The sequence below is a fragment of the Nicotiana attenuata genome, unplaced genomic scaffold (assembly GCF_001879085.1).
Source record: "Nicotiana attenuata strain UT unplaced genomic scaffold, NIATTr2, whole genome shotgun sequence".
NCBI classification, from domain to species: domain Eukaryota; kingdom Viridiplantae; phylum Streptophyta; class Magnoliopsida; order Solanales; family Solanaceae; genus Nicotiana; species Nicotiana attenuata.
In genome coordinates, this window is record NW_017674389.1 from 25,244 (window position 1) to 40,643 (window position 15,400).

Consider the following 15,400-nt stretch of genomic DNA (forward strand, 5'->3'; position numbering starts at 1 on the left):
ACCTTAGGATGGTCTAGAACTAACTAAAGTAGAGGTCCTAAATACCTCCAGGGCCACAAGGAAGGGACGGGTAGTGCACGCATAGGATATCTTTCAAGGTTGCTAGAATGCTTTAGGCTATGACCAAGGGGAGGGAATTGGGTAGTAAGGATATGATGACTACGCGCTAATGTCACGTGTAGCCCCTCATTGAGGAGTGATTACCGGGCATTGTGTGGGTATGATCTTGTAGGTTAACCAACCTAGGACCCCTCTCTCCCAACTCCTGTTGTTTAAATGAATTCACTTTTCTTTATATATGTGCAACTTGTTCAAACCTTTTTCCTTGTTTCATTACTTGAATCATACATGTGCTCAGAATGTCGAAACATGACTTTACTTGCAAGTACGTGTTAAAATTGTTTACTTGTTCAAATGACTAATTCACACGAGTTTAAGTTCGGCCGGGACCCACCATTGTGGACCGTGAGGGGTGCCTAACACCTTCCCCTCAAGGTTATTTCGAGCCCTTACCCTAAATCTCTGGTGATGCAAACTAGTCCATGAGTTAATTGCTCAAGGTTCCCTAGCGCACCATAATCCGTTAGGTGGCGACTCTTCAAATATCCAATTCCCAAAAGGAAAAGAGTTGTTCCCCGTGAAATGTCGAAAACCGAACGTTCTCCGCGAGGAGGAAAAAAGGGGGCGTGACACCTATCCCGATACAAGCATCCTTGGCTGATTTCCGGGTCGAACCTGTGACCTATAGGTGACAAAGAGATAACTTGACTGTTGCTCCAAGGTGCACAAAGTATCTCAGAAGGATAAATGGTAAATAAGATATTATATTAACGACAAGAATAAATATGAGACGATTTGCTAATAATGAAGTTTTTTGATGCAACAAAAAGATAATAATTGAGTAATTTCAAATAGTACTTAAGCAAATTTAAATGTGTATACGGTCAAAACCAAGGATCCCGATTTTGAGGTCTTAAATTGGATTGTGAATCTGAGTTCGGGAAACTCGAAGTGGGGGTCAGATCCGACTGAGGGACACCCACCTCGAGGAAGCTAATCGAAGGCCTGGTACGCCTATATCGAGGGCAGCACAATCTCGAAGTCAATCAAGAAAGAGCGGGAATTTTCCTAGACACGTGGACCAAAGCATTAATTAAAGGATAATGTTTGTACAGAATGGTATAGGTCCGTACTAGGCCGTTGTACACCTGTACCAATAGAATTCTTTACCTTTGTGAGGAATGTACTATATTGGGGTTTTCTCCTCCTATATAAAGGGGAACCCAATCATTTTTTAAGGCAACAGATTATTCATTGCAATAGAACATTCTATTCTTCTCTTGTTTAACGTGCTCTACAATTATTCTTCAGCTTTACTGCCTTTACTTTATTGTTCATACTTTATTGGTCTTAGCTGACCTCGAGGTCCCTGAATAGACGAGCTCGAGGCCCCTACTGTCTCAACAACATTGATTTGGTTCATTATTTCTTCTTACTTAAGCTTTATATTACTTGTATAATCACTAGTATTAGAATATATCACGTATCTTTAAAACCACAAAACATCTTTAGTTGTTAAACCCATTTTTCGAGGTAAAAAGTTTGGCGCCCACCGTGGGGCTAAAGATAATAGTGATTATTTTAGTGCTAATTTTCTGATAACACACGTTATTCTTCACACTTTTTCTTGTCAAAGATTCTTTGCTTTAAGACTTAATCATGTCTAGCACACAGAAGCGCCCATTCACGAGGACGAAGGTCTAGGAGGAAACAGTGGCATAAGGGTAGGTATTCCACCCATAAACCCTAGGGGAGTGCCTAACGTGGAGCTGGTTGATATCAGCTCACACAACGCTCTAAACACGGACGCAGGCATAGATCCCGTAAGGAATGCACACAGGGAAGCCCAGGCCGGAGGCCAGGAAATACGAGGACTGGAAGAAGGAGGAGTCAACCTCCAAGTGAAATTCGAGATGTTGCAAGCTCAGCAAGTCGCCATCGCTCAACTCCAAAGTTAGAACAGAACTCCTAACACCGCCGAACCAATAAACACATGGCATGAACCTGTGTTAGAAAGACCCGATGAAGGCTACTCGGGGACTGACCCCACGATCATGAAAATGCTCGAGGAACTGACTAAAAGGATCGAGTCAGGAGAAAAGAAGATAGAAGACAACGATAAAAAGGTGGAAACTTACAACTCCCGGGTAGATCAGATACCGGGAGCACCTCCAGTTTTGAAGGGCCTAGATGCCAAAAAATTCATACAAAAACCTTTCCCCCCGAGTGCGGCTCCGATGCCCATTACCAAGAAGTTTCGCATGTCCGATATACCGAAATATAATGGGACAACTGACCCTAACGAACATATTACTTTTTATACTTGTGGAATTAAAGGAAACGACTTGAATGATGACGAAATCGAGTCAGTATTGTTAAAAAAGTTTGGAGAAACACTATCAAAAGGAGCTATGATCTGGTATCACAACTTAGCTCCTAACTCCATTGATTCGTTTGCTATGTTGGTGGATGCCTTCGTAAAAGCACACGTCGGAGCCATAAAGGTGGCCACAAGAAAATCAGACGTCTTCAAAATAAAACAAAAGGATGACGAGATGCTAAGGGAGTTCATGTCCCAGTTTCAGATGGAAAGGATGGAACTACCACCGGTCTCCGACGACTGGGCAGTTCAGGCCTTTATGCAAGGTTTGAATGAAAGAAACTATAGCATCTCGACAGCTAAAGTAGAACTTGATCGAGTATCCATTTGTGACATGGTCGGATGTGCACATTCAGTATCAGTAAAAAATTAGGGTCGAGGATGACCAGTTGGGAGCCCCCTCGGGCTCAGTTCACCCGAATAGATTTGCACTCAAGCCCCCGAGGGACATAGACCGGGGATCAAGATTCAACAAGGAAAGATATCAACCGTACGTCGAAGACAGAAGGAACATTTCAAGGCGTAATGCACCTCGGAATGATCGAAGAGTAGATCGAGGCCAAAGCTCCCGAGGATTCATGGGCAAAACTAGGTCCAACAGGCGCTCGGGACCAGCGGAGGCCCCCAAATTATCAAAATACAACTTCAGTGTCGACGCCTCAAGTATCGTCTCGGCCATTGGAAAAATTAAAGATACTAGGTGGCCCAAGCCCGTACAGATAGATCCTTCTCAGAGAAACCCTGACATAATGTGTAAGTACCATGGTACTCACGGGCATAAGACCGAGGATTGCAGACAGCTAGAGAGGAGGTAGCTCAACTATTCAACAAAGGACACCTTTGTGAATTTCTCAGTGACCGGGCTAAAAACCATTTCCGAGAAAGAGATGCAAACAGGAAGAATGAACCCGAAAAACCTCAACATGTCATTCACATGATCATTGGTGGAGCCGACGTCCCACAGGGATCTGCATTCAAACATACTAAAGTATCCATCACAAAGGAAAAATGGACTTGAAGCTATGTGCCCGAGGACACTCTATCATTCTGTGACAAGGAAGCAGGAGACGTATCCCAGCCTCACAACGATGCCCTGGTAATCTCTATCCTTTTGAATAAAATTCATATTTAGTGTGTGTTAGTGGATCCAGGTAGCTCAGCGAACATAATCAGATCAAGGGTCGTGAAACAACTCGGCCTGCAAGATCAGATTGTACTTGCATCCCGGGTGCTGAATGGCTTCAACATGGTAAGTGAAACAACAAGGGGAGAAATTATCTTGCCTATAAATCTAGCCCGGACCATACAAGACACCAGGTTCCATGTCATCAAAGGTGACATGAGGTATAACGCACTCCTCCGGAGGCCGTGGATACATAATATGAGGGCAGTGCCTTCGACTCTCCATAAGATGATGAGGTTCCCAACTGAGGAAGGAGTGAAAACAGTCCACGGAGAACAGCATGTTGCAAAAGAGATGTTCGCAATCGAGGAAGTGGTGCCGATACCGGAACCCTTGACCTCGGAGACATCGACCTCCAAAGGTAAGCAGGTGGCTAAGTAGTAGTCACAGCTCTGAGCCTTGATGGAAGCGGAATAACAGGTAATCGAAGGCGAAGAAAGGAATTCCCCAGATCCTCGAACCCTCGTTGTTTCGATAAGCCCGATGCTACCAAGCCAACCACCGAAAAGAAAGGTACACCTGCGAATGGGATTAATCCCCACTCTCAGGAAAAAACTCATTTAGTTTCGTGTTGATAATAAAGATCGTATTGCTGTGCCCCGTTTAAATATGACAGGGATTCTGCTTGAAGGATAAACAGGTAAAATAATTAAAGCTTATACTGATGATATGTCTGGATAAGTCCCTGTGCGCAGAGGACCACTTTAATTCATTTGCAGGAAATAATCAACATATCGGGGAAATACGACACAAAGTTGAACCTAGAGAAGCGTTCCCTCAGAGTTGGCGCGGCCGAGTTTCTCCACCTTCGTGGAATCAAATCGGGGCATCAAAATCATCCTCGACCAGCTCAAGGATCTCGAAGAGGTCATGGTCGCGGATAGCAAGACCTCGGAGTCATTGACAAAAGATCTTACAGGCTCGGCACGATCGAAGCTCTCGAAGGCTCGTGATCTCGAGAATACCCCTTCCTGCACAAAGGCCGTAGGTCGTAAAGCATGCTTTGCACTCTTTTTCCCTTAGCTCGGATCTTGTCCCAAATGAATTTTACCGGCAAGGTTTTTAACGAGGCAACATTTATATGCTACCCGAAAAACGATCAACAAGTATTCAAGGCTTCTTTTCAATCAACCTTGAATACTGGGGGGCATCACTCTCGGAGGTTACATTTATGGGAAAGATATTCCACGCCTAAGAGGGTCTCGATAGGAGAACTTTGTAATGGGCCAAACAGTCAAACGAGCCGTGTCCATATAGAATAGTCGAACCCTGCCAGCAAAGCATATACGCATGTATCGACTATTTGAAGAAGCATTCAGGTTATATCAAAAATACTTTGTGTCTCATACAAGCTCTACACTTATAATCCTACGGGAAACAACTTAAAAGACATGACATAGAAGCACCCCGAATACTCGGGGACTGCCATCAAAATTCGAATTAATAAGACCTCAAAGAGTCACCCCTTCAAAACAAAGGCCAAGGCCAAGGCCAATATTCTCAGGGTTTAACTTCTCGAACAATTTCGGAAAGTTATCGGGTAACAAGTCCAAGTGACATACCCAAAGGCTACGGCCATGCTAAAGACTACGGTCATATAAAGGCTACGGACAAATAAAAGACTATGGCCATATAAAGGCTACAGCCAAATAAAAGACTACCGTCATATAAAGGCTACGGCCAAATAATGCAGCTCGGAGATGTCCGACTTCCGCTATAAATGAAAAGACCTTCAAACACTTTGTAAAAATCGGTTAAATCAAGCTACCCTCGGTCAAAAGCAAAATACAAAGGGCTTCGATAAATTCAGCCCTCGAAAATTCCAAGGGTTTCGATAACATCGGCCCTCGGAAACACCTCAAGAGGTGTTCGATTATGTTTACACAAACAAATCACTAATATGGTTCCAATATGTCGAACCCTCGAAAAACCTATGGGTGCAAAAAACACATGCTAAGGCATAATTAAATCCACTAAGTCTTTTAAGCCGAAATGAGGGAAAAAAAATATATCCATTCTAAGAGGCCGAATCGGCCCAACTTAAAGAGCCTAAGGGCCGATACGTAAGAGCCTAAGGTCCAATACATAAGAGCCTAAGGGCCGATAGGTAAGAGCCTAAGGGCCAATATATGAGAGCCTAAGGGCCATTATAAAAGAGCCTAAGGGCCGATATATAAGAGCCTAAGGGCCAACCTCGAAAGGCTTAAGGGCCTAAAACTAATAGTTCGAGACTCCGCTTTTATTTCAATTCGGACTCGAAGGTCACAATATCCCGAGCCCATAACGAGTTGATTTAAACTCGGCTCGAAAATTATTATACCTATTGATAAAGATCTAAGGGTTTATAATATCCCGAACCAATCCTCGAACTAGTCATTCAAACAAAGTCTTCCATAAATAACTACACTGTTAAGTCCAGCACAAACCGAAGATAAGATAAAGTCCCCCTAATATTTCCAAAAGATGATTACAGGGAATATTTACACAAGGGAAGTCTATAAGAAAGAAAAATAAAGTAACCTAAAAACTACTTCGGGGTCACATCCTTAGCAGATGCATCTCTAGGAGTCATATCTTCGAAAGCCTCATCCTCGGGGACTTCATCCCCGTCTTCTCCACTCCCAGAGACACTGGCTGAATCATCTTCATCGGAAAGCAGAGCGGCCGCCTCTTCTTCCAAAATCTTCTCCGCTTCTATATCGGCTGAAAGATCGAAGCCTCGAGCATGTATATCCTCGAGGGTCATCCTCTGGGATTGTCACCTAGCATGGTCAAGGGCACTTGACAACTTAGCCTTCGCCGTAGAAGAAATCTCCTTTGCCCGAGCATTAGCAGCTGCGACATCAGCTTGATACGAAGTTATAATTGCCGCAGCATCAGATTTGGCCTTGGCCAGCTCAACAGCAGATCCGGCTTTAAGCTCCTCGATTTCGAGGCCCCGAGCTAGGCTCTCCTCCTTCGCGCCTCAAAGCTGGCGTTCGAGCGAAGCTAACTGCTCTTCTAGAGTTTCCTTTTTGGAAGCAAGATCGTCCATACCTTGGCTCATCCCCAGGGCCTCAGTTTTTTTCATCCTAAGCTCCTCCCGAAGCTGCGCCTCCAAATAGGCCTTCTGATTGAACTGCAAAATTAAAGATGACAGCCACCAAAACAAAACGAGTGCGTAACAAACTCTCGGGAGCTATATTACCTTCTCAACATACTCGGCTCGACCCTGGAACGCCTGTGTCAACTAAGCTCGTAGATCATAGATCTCCAACGCTCTCTCAACATATAAGGCTTTTACGGCGTCCCACTCCTCCAAAGTCTTCTTAAGCTCGGCCTCGCACCGAGCAAGATCGTCTCGTGACTTGGAAAATACCCTCTTATGGAGCACCATAGCCTTCATGAAAAAAAAGGAAAGTTAGATTCAAAACAGCTAAAACAAAGGCACAGGAAATAGAAAACTCGCTTGTTTAAAGAGTCTATGTACCTCATTAAAAATGAAAGAAGCATCGGGGTCGGGGCCGTCTTCGAGCCCTGCGAGACATTATTGAAAGATGTCGTGCCCTTCATGGCTTAATTCCACTCCAGAAGATCTCATGTTCACAGCCTCCTGGATTTGCCCCTCGAAGAACTCGGGGCCAGGGGGAGAATCATCTATGTTGATTACCCTGAGTGATCCACTTGGGGAATTCTCTTTTATTTGAAGAGGCTCAGGGTTAGGATGTTTGGCCTCGCCCTCATAATGATTTCCTAAACGAGGCACCTTCTTTTTGGACGATGGAGTCGGGGACTTTGTTAGAACTACCTTCGGAGATTTCTTCAGCTCTGGAGTGGGCCTCATCAGCCGCCGCTGGTTCGGTGGGCTTCGAAGCATCAACATTCTTTCTTTTACAATTAACCAGTAGACAATCGTCATCTTGTTCTTCCTCCTGGTCCCGAAGGCGTTGGGCCGTTTCCGGAGATAAGGCTGCTGCACTGCTTTAGGCCTTCGATCCAAGCTTTTTCTTTGGCTTCGGAGGATTTTCAGATGGCTCTCTCTTCCTTTTTCTTTCTTTGGGAGACTTCGGAGCCTCCACTTCCCCAACTGGGGTCGGCTTTAATTCAACGGCGTCTCCAAGAGCTACGTGAAATCAAGATCAGTATCCCGTAACAGAAACACTGAAAAATGAACAAGAGAACTCACCATGGTTTTTTGCCTCCCATCGACCCTTGGCCAGATCTCGCCAGCAACGCTCCGAGTAAGAGGAGGCAGAGGCCAGCTTTCGGACCCAGCCCTCGAGGTCTGGGACCCCTCTGGTAAACCAAGCAGCGGCTACACCATCATAAAGAGGTTAGATCAAAGAAAAATATAAAGTCGGGGAAAGGAAAAGAGAGCAGGGTATACTCACGTTTCACGTTCCACTCCTCAGGGAACGGCATCCAATCAGCAGGAATCAGATCGGAGGTTTTGACTCGAACAAACTGGCTCATCCAGCCACGGTCTTTGTCCACACCGATACTAGAGAAAAGGGATTTTAGAGATCGGCGTTGCAATTTCTTAAGCCCCTATGATAAAGTCGGGACTGTACAATCTGATCAGATGATCGAGGGTAAAAGACATCCCCTCGATTTGATTCGAAAAGAACCTGATTAAGTAAACAATTCGCCAGAAGGAAGGGTAGATCTGGCCGAGCGTCACTCGGTACCATTGGCAAAAGTCGAGGATAACCGGGTCTATGGGACCCTGGCTCGGAATTGTAGGGCCCAGTGTAAACAGGTAAGTATATACGCTCAAGTACCCCGCTTTAGTGGTGATATCTTCTTCAGAGGAAGGAATCACTACTTCCTTATTGTCCCATTTGCAATCCTCCTTTACCTGCTCGGCCTTGGTCACCAAACAAATATATCGGGACATAGGCTCACATCGGCCTGGTGTGGAAATAGGTTTTTTGATTTTGAAATCGGACGTCATCTGACACGGCGGGGGAATGCATTCCTAAATACGAGGTGGTACTACAGGTTTACTCTTAGTCGATCGAGAGGATGAAGGAGCCTTTTCCTTTTGAGGAACAGATTTAGAAGTTTTAGCCATCACTATGCGGTAGATCCGAGAAGATGAAAAATGTCGTTAGAAAAGAGAAGGGAAAGCTCAAGGAAATTGAAAAAGGCTAAATGGGACTTTGAAAGCAATGTGGGAATAAAGTTTGCAAGGTGGAGGGATCAATATATTTATAAAGATCATTTAAGCGTGCTGTGGAATCCAAAAGGTCGACCGTCAGCCGCCTACAATTAATGATTTTGGGAATCGTACAGAAAGCAACTTTTCAGTCACTTCAACTGCTTATGTCATGATATTGGCATCAGGACCGAGGCATCGGGAATTAATTAGTCAAAAATCATTAAGGACAGACTACAAGTCGAGCAAAGATTCACTCGACTACCAAGCCCAAGGGCTACCCGAGTTCGAGAAAATTCTCATTCGGGGACTATCTATAAAGCCAAAAGGCTAACTTTATTTCGAGTCAAATACTCACTCGACTATAAGCCCAAGGGCTGCCCGAGTTTGAGAAAATTCTCACTCGGGGACTACCTATGCAACCTAAGCGCTAACTTTATTTCGAGTTCGAGCAAATACTCACTCGACTACTAAGCCCAATGGCTACTCGAGTTTGAGAAAATTCTCACTCGCGGACTATCTACGAAGCATAAAAAAGCTAACTTTATTTCAAATTAGAGACCTTGCTCTCACTCAACCCGAACTCAGGAGTCCCAGCGTCCCGAGCTCGCATCAAATCAATCTAAGCCTAGCTCTAGGATTAACAAAGAACCTTAAGAGGTATTATATTAGTCAATTTAAAACCTAAGGGTTTATTATGTTCTGTGTCCAGTATTCGGACTAATAATTAGAGTTATACGCTCGGATTTTTCACAGACGAAGGCAGAATGGAATTCAACGCGAATGGAAGATGAAATAGAGAAATTCTTTATATTGGGAAAAGATGTTTACAAAGCCTACGAGGGGCCCTTACACAGAAACAAATAAGCAAAAACAAAAAGCCAAGAACCTAATCTACTTTCAGGGGCATATCCTCGAGAGCGTCATCGTCGAGAACCTCCTCCTCGGGGACTCCATCTCGATCTTTGAAGAAAATTGTGGCCTGGTGATAAACTTGGCGAGTATGGGTCTTATCAGCACAACTGTTTTGAAAACACTTCTTGAGATATTGTACCGGTGTGGGATGCAAAAGTTAGTAGATGATAGTGCCACCTCACTCCATGGAAAGCAAAAGGAATGAAGCACCACACCAGGTTGATGTTAAGAGAGATGAGCAGTAGTGTAAGGTTCGATATCTTCCAATACGGGAAGAATTCGACGCCCTTCTCTCGTTATTTCGAGCCAACGACAAAAATAACAACAACAACAACAACCCAGTATAATCCCACTTAGTGGGGTAAAGCTTTAAAAAAGGAAGCCTTGGTGTAACTGGTAAAGTTGCTGCCATGTGACCTTGTGGTCACGGATTTGAACCATAAAAACGGGTGACTAGAGGAAGAGACAGAGAAAGGGAAGGGCTGAAAGTTGATGAAGAAGGAATATGTGTATTTTTCGTTCAGCCAAGTAGTCCCCTATTTATAGAACGTCAGTGACGGTTCGGCGGCACAAGTGGCCGACCAATGCTGGCACGCATTCAATGCTTTTGGGGAGATGGACCGGTGGTGCATTCAATATTTTTGGGGAAATGGACCGACAGGATGTTTCGATCACTTCAGGCGCCTACGTCACGGGCATGACGTCATTGCGAGAGGCTCGGGAAAATCGAGGTTCGAATCGTTTTTTATCATCTTATTCTAAGAAATGCGGGGACTATCTGTATACGGTCAACACCAAGGAGCCCTATTTCGAGGTCTTAAATTGGAATGTGAATCCGAGTCCGGGAGACTCGAAGTGAGGGTCAGATCCGACTGAGGTACACCCACCTCGAGGAAGCTAATCAAAGGCCTGGCACGGCCTACATCGAGGGCAGCACAATCTCGAAGTCAATCAAGAAAGAGCGAAAATTTTCCTAGGACACGTGGACGAGGGCATTAATTAAAGGATAATGTTCGTACGGAATGGTATAGGTCCGTACTAGGCCGTTATACACCTGTACCAATAGAATTCTTTACCTTTGTGAGAAATGTACTATATTGGGGTTTTCTCCTCCTATATAAAGGGGACCCCAATCATTAAGGCAACATATTATTCATTGTAATAGAACATTCTATTCTTCTCTTGTTTAACGTGCTCTACAATAATTCTTCAGCTTTACTGCCTTTACTTTATTGTTCATACTTTATTGGTCTTAGCTGACCTCGAGCTCCATGAATAGACGAGCTCGAGGCCCCTACTGTCTCAACAACATTGATTTGGTTCATTATTTCTTCTTACTTAAGCTTAATATTACTTGTATAATCACTAGTATTAGAATATATCACGTATCTTTAAAACCACAAAACATCTTTAATTGTTAAACCCATTTTTCGAGGTAAACAAAATGTTTTCCAAATTTTTATTAAATCATTTGGGATGATTTTTCAATTCATTAGTTATCTATGTTTCGTTATTGGTTATTTAAATTAATGTTGTAATTTAATCTCTAAACTTTAGCAAATTAGTAGGAACAACGTGATAATGTATCTTAATAGATGGTGAAAAAAGAAAAACATCAAAAGTTTAAAATTCTTTTAGTTTTTTTTGAGCAATTTATGCTAACTACCTACTCACGTCAAAATAATTACCCGTTCTTAACATATACAAAAAATTACCATATATACCTATTCCGCCAAAATTAATTACCCGCCCACCTGTCTCTGCCTAAAAAAGGATATACCATCGCATCCTTTTCAGTAGGACTCGCATTCTACGGAAGTGATTAAGCTGAAGGCAAAATAACAGATCTAGATTTTTATAGACAAGAAATCAACGATGTAAAAAATCAATTGTCAACTGCGGTAATGGAGTAGGGAGTAAGGAAGAGCAGGAGTTTACAAAAAAGTTTTAACAATTTATATATGGCAGAAACAAAGATTACACATTGTGCGGCCTGTCTTTCTAATTCTCAGAACTTTGTCGTTAGGTATTGTTCTTTGATGTGTAGATTGTATCTTTGATGCTGATTTTCGGAGATTTATTGTACAAAAATTTAAGTCCAGCATTGAAAGACCTTGAAGCTTGAAAGTCATAATTTGGTTTGTTTGAGTTTTTAATTGTTTTGATCCGATCCTGCACGGGTTTGTTTGAAAAGTTGATTGGAGGTTGTAGCTGTGTTTGCATCAATTTGGTGGAGATTTTGTAGTAGATTTCAGAAATTTGGGTTGAAATATAGTTGAACTAGAGAAGAAGACGAATTTGTATTGTATACCCAAATAGTATACAAATATACCATTTTGGTATATAATTCATTCCAACATATACTATTACAGTATACAATATAATATAATCGTATATAGTTATAATTTGGTCCTTTTTAAATCTTGGGCTGAAATTGAGTTGAACTAGCAAAGAAGACAGATTTGTACTGTACACCAAAATAGTATATTGTATACTGTATTGGTATACAATAATTAATTCAAGAATATATAATTAACTACAATAGTATACTACTAATTTTTTTTTTGAAGGAATGAACCAATCCTCTATAGACCAAAATAACATATTATATACATTTTGGTTAATTCAATAGTGTATAATTTATTGCGTTGAACCGGCGAAGAAGAATTTATACTGTATATCAAAATGATACACTATATACCATTTTGGTATACAGTTCATTCCAATGATATAATATGATAGTATACTATATAATGTAACGGTATACTCTTACAATTAGGTCCTTTTTTGAAATTTTTATTGACAACTGATATTATTTCAGTTTAATAATTGAATTAAAAAAATCTTTTTTAAACTGTTTGCATACAATGGTATACACTCTTGGTATAACTATATATTATACTGGTATCATATATTAGTTGGAACATTGGTTGGTTGTATTAGCTACATTTAGTTGGTACACTATTTGATTTTTCTTTAGTAATAATAGAATAGTACAGTATCTTGAATTTTTTTAATTTCCTTTATGCATGTGTATTATGTAATCATTTTGATTTTTTCTTTATGCGTTTGTTTTATATAATAGTATTATAGTACAGTATCTTGAAATACATTATTATATTAATATGTGGTACACTATTTTTTGATTCAACTAGTAGGAACAACGTGATAATGCATTTTAACAGATGGTGAAAAAAGAAAAACATCAAAAGTTTAAAATTCTTTTAGTTTTTTTTTTTTTTTTACTTAGAATGATAGTTATATTAATACTAAGCCGAATTTAAATAATCCAAAAGTGCTTAGGACCAGTTTCTTGGGAGATTTGTTCATCAAACAAAAGACCTCCTTGACTAGTTCGTAGTAGTGTTAAAAGAGCGAGCCATACAAGGAGTAGTTACAAAAGCGGGAGGGAAGTTGTAGTAGGCTACTTCTTTTAAATTCTTTTCATAACAAAAGATCGAACATGGTGTTACATTAGTTTTCAGCGAGCAATATATAACAACTGTTGGATTTTATTTCTATCGGTATGTTCGATCTTTTTTCAGAATTGGTATGTTAACATTAGATTTTTTTCTCACTTTCAATTTTTGGGTCCGCCTATAATGACAAGGTAGATAGTCTTACATCTATTATTATGCCGAGTTAGATACTGAAGTAATGTGCTCTAAAATTGTAATTGATATTGAGTAAGGAACTTTTATTTATAGATGGCTACCTAGGAAAAATTAAAATAAGAATGAATGTTGCAATTGGAGGCCTTCTACCATTAATTTTAGTATTCTTTGCGGACCATTCAAGTGAGACAAGATGACTTGTCTTGCAAACCATAAAGCAGATCACTTAGTTTAGATAAATCTTTTCTCAAAAGTACTCCAATCATTTTCACGATTGATTTTAGATATATATTGCAAAGAAGTAGTGTTTTCCACTACAATCAAAATATCAATATTAAGTCTCCTACCCTTGACATGAGCGTCAAGTCTTTGGTATCTTGGAAGCAATACACACATCCAAGAAAAAAAGATCCATATAAAAATTAATCACATGGATTCGTACCTATAAATAACTAGCCAAAATCTCTATCCTCCTCATCCCAATACCTTCAAAAACTCCATTGAAATTTTCATCAACTCCCAAAACATTTCAATGGCTTCCATTTTGGACAACTTCACATTCATAATCATTGTGTTCCCAGCATTCGGTTTCATTTTGTTATGCATGGCTTTGTTTGCACTACGTTGCTACTTAAAGAAGAAGAAGAAGAGCATGACAACATTGGTTGAAGAAAAAGAAGTTAAGCACATTGATGAGCATCTGAGAGTTAAGGAAGCCATTGTTGAAGGTCCACATGGACGGCCAGAGACTGTGGTGCTATCAATGGAGGAAGATTTACATGTAGATGATGACATTATTAGGAAAAAGAAAGAGTTAAAAGCTGAAAATCTACATGCCAAATCTTCAGAAACAACCCCTTCTGCTCTTGAAGCTGGACAGTCTTCAACTCATGGTTTTCATGTAAAATGAATAGAAAGGGTATGAGAATAATTGTCATGTCAAATTATTTATTTTCTTTGTTTAGTACTGTCAATTTGCTCCTTGTGTGAGAATAAGATCTATATTAATGATGATTTACATATGTCTATAAATATCCTTCATTTATAATGAGCATGTATATCATAGAGTATATTTCCTCCATCCCGATTCAATGGGTTGCTTCGAGTTTTAGGATTATTCTTGCTTCTGGTCGACTTAAAATTACATATTAGTTTTATTTGTTCTGAAGAAAATTCTGTAAATATAATCATCAACATATAAAAACTTAAACTCACCATATATTTCGTCTATGCCTTTGCCTCAATATTTCTTTCTAATGTTTTACAAAGAAGTCTATTGGTTGCAGCTAAAATTTAACTATGGAATATATTTTATTTTTAAAAAACTTTTTTCCTTACTAAATAGTTTTATTATCCAAAACTTTGGAATGAATTCAAGCCATTAGGTAGGGGTGTACATGGACCGGGTTGGTTCGGTTTTTATTAAGACCAAACTAAACCAACTATATTGGGTTGGATTGGTTCGGTTTTATCGATTTTTCGGGTTTTTCGGGTTTTTGTTTTGTGAATATTATTTCAATCTTTCTTTGTTAAATATTTTATAAGTAAAATATATGTTTAGTAAAAATTAAGAAACTTAACAAACATATGATCTATTAAAATATTTTTATGGTAGAATTTTGTTAATAACACATGATAGTTATTTTTTTAGTCGTCTGACAATAATTTTTCGTTGATGTATACTTACAAGGTTAAATGAATTTAATAATTAAATATAAAAATCAATATGATAACTAATTAATGATAAGTTCTATTTAATTTTAGATTATCGAAATACCACTTCAAATTTGAAAAAGATATAAGAATTTAATAAATCTTGACATATGAATATGGAAGAACAAAGAAACTGACGCATTTCAGTAACACTTGATAAGAAAGTGATCATATAACCCATTATTTAAGGTTAATAAAAATGGAGTACTTCATATTTTATTAAATATTACATTCCATAAGAGAATCCCAAATATTTTCTAGAATTTTTGTAAAGAAAATTCTATATAAAGTCTTAAAAGTATATATAAAAATTATATATTTATATGTCGGTTTGGTTTAGATTTTTTTACTCAATACCAAACCAAATCAAACCAAACCTAGTCGGGTTTTTTAATCGC

The 15,400-nt window shown here is 40.0% G+C and overlaps 1 protein-coding gene across 1 annotated transcript; it reads left to right on the top strand.

Moving 5' to 3' along the window:
• Window positions 1-13,754: 13,754 nt before the first annotated feature.
• LOC109218567 lies at window positions 13,755-14,359 on the top strand. Its single transcript, XM_019382947.1, has one exon. It carries the CDS (start codon window positions 13,822-13,824, stop codon window positions 14,197-14,199), a length of 378 nt encoding a protein of 125 aa, XP_019238492.1. The 5' UTR covers window positions 13,755-13,821; the 3' UTR covers window positions 14,200-14,359.
• Window positions 14,360-15,400: the final 1,041 nt, after the last annotated feature.

Bases quoted from the DNA above. Each gene is read 5' to 3' on its own strand.
- LOC109218567 (XM_019382947.1), top strand. From the start codon at position 13,822: ATGGCTTCCATTTTGGACAACTTCACATTCATAATCATTGTGTTCCCA.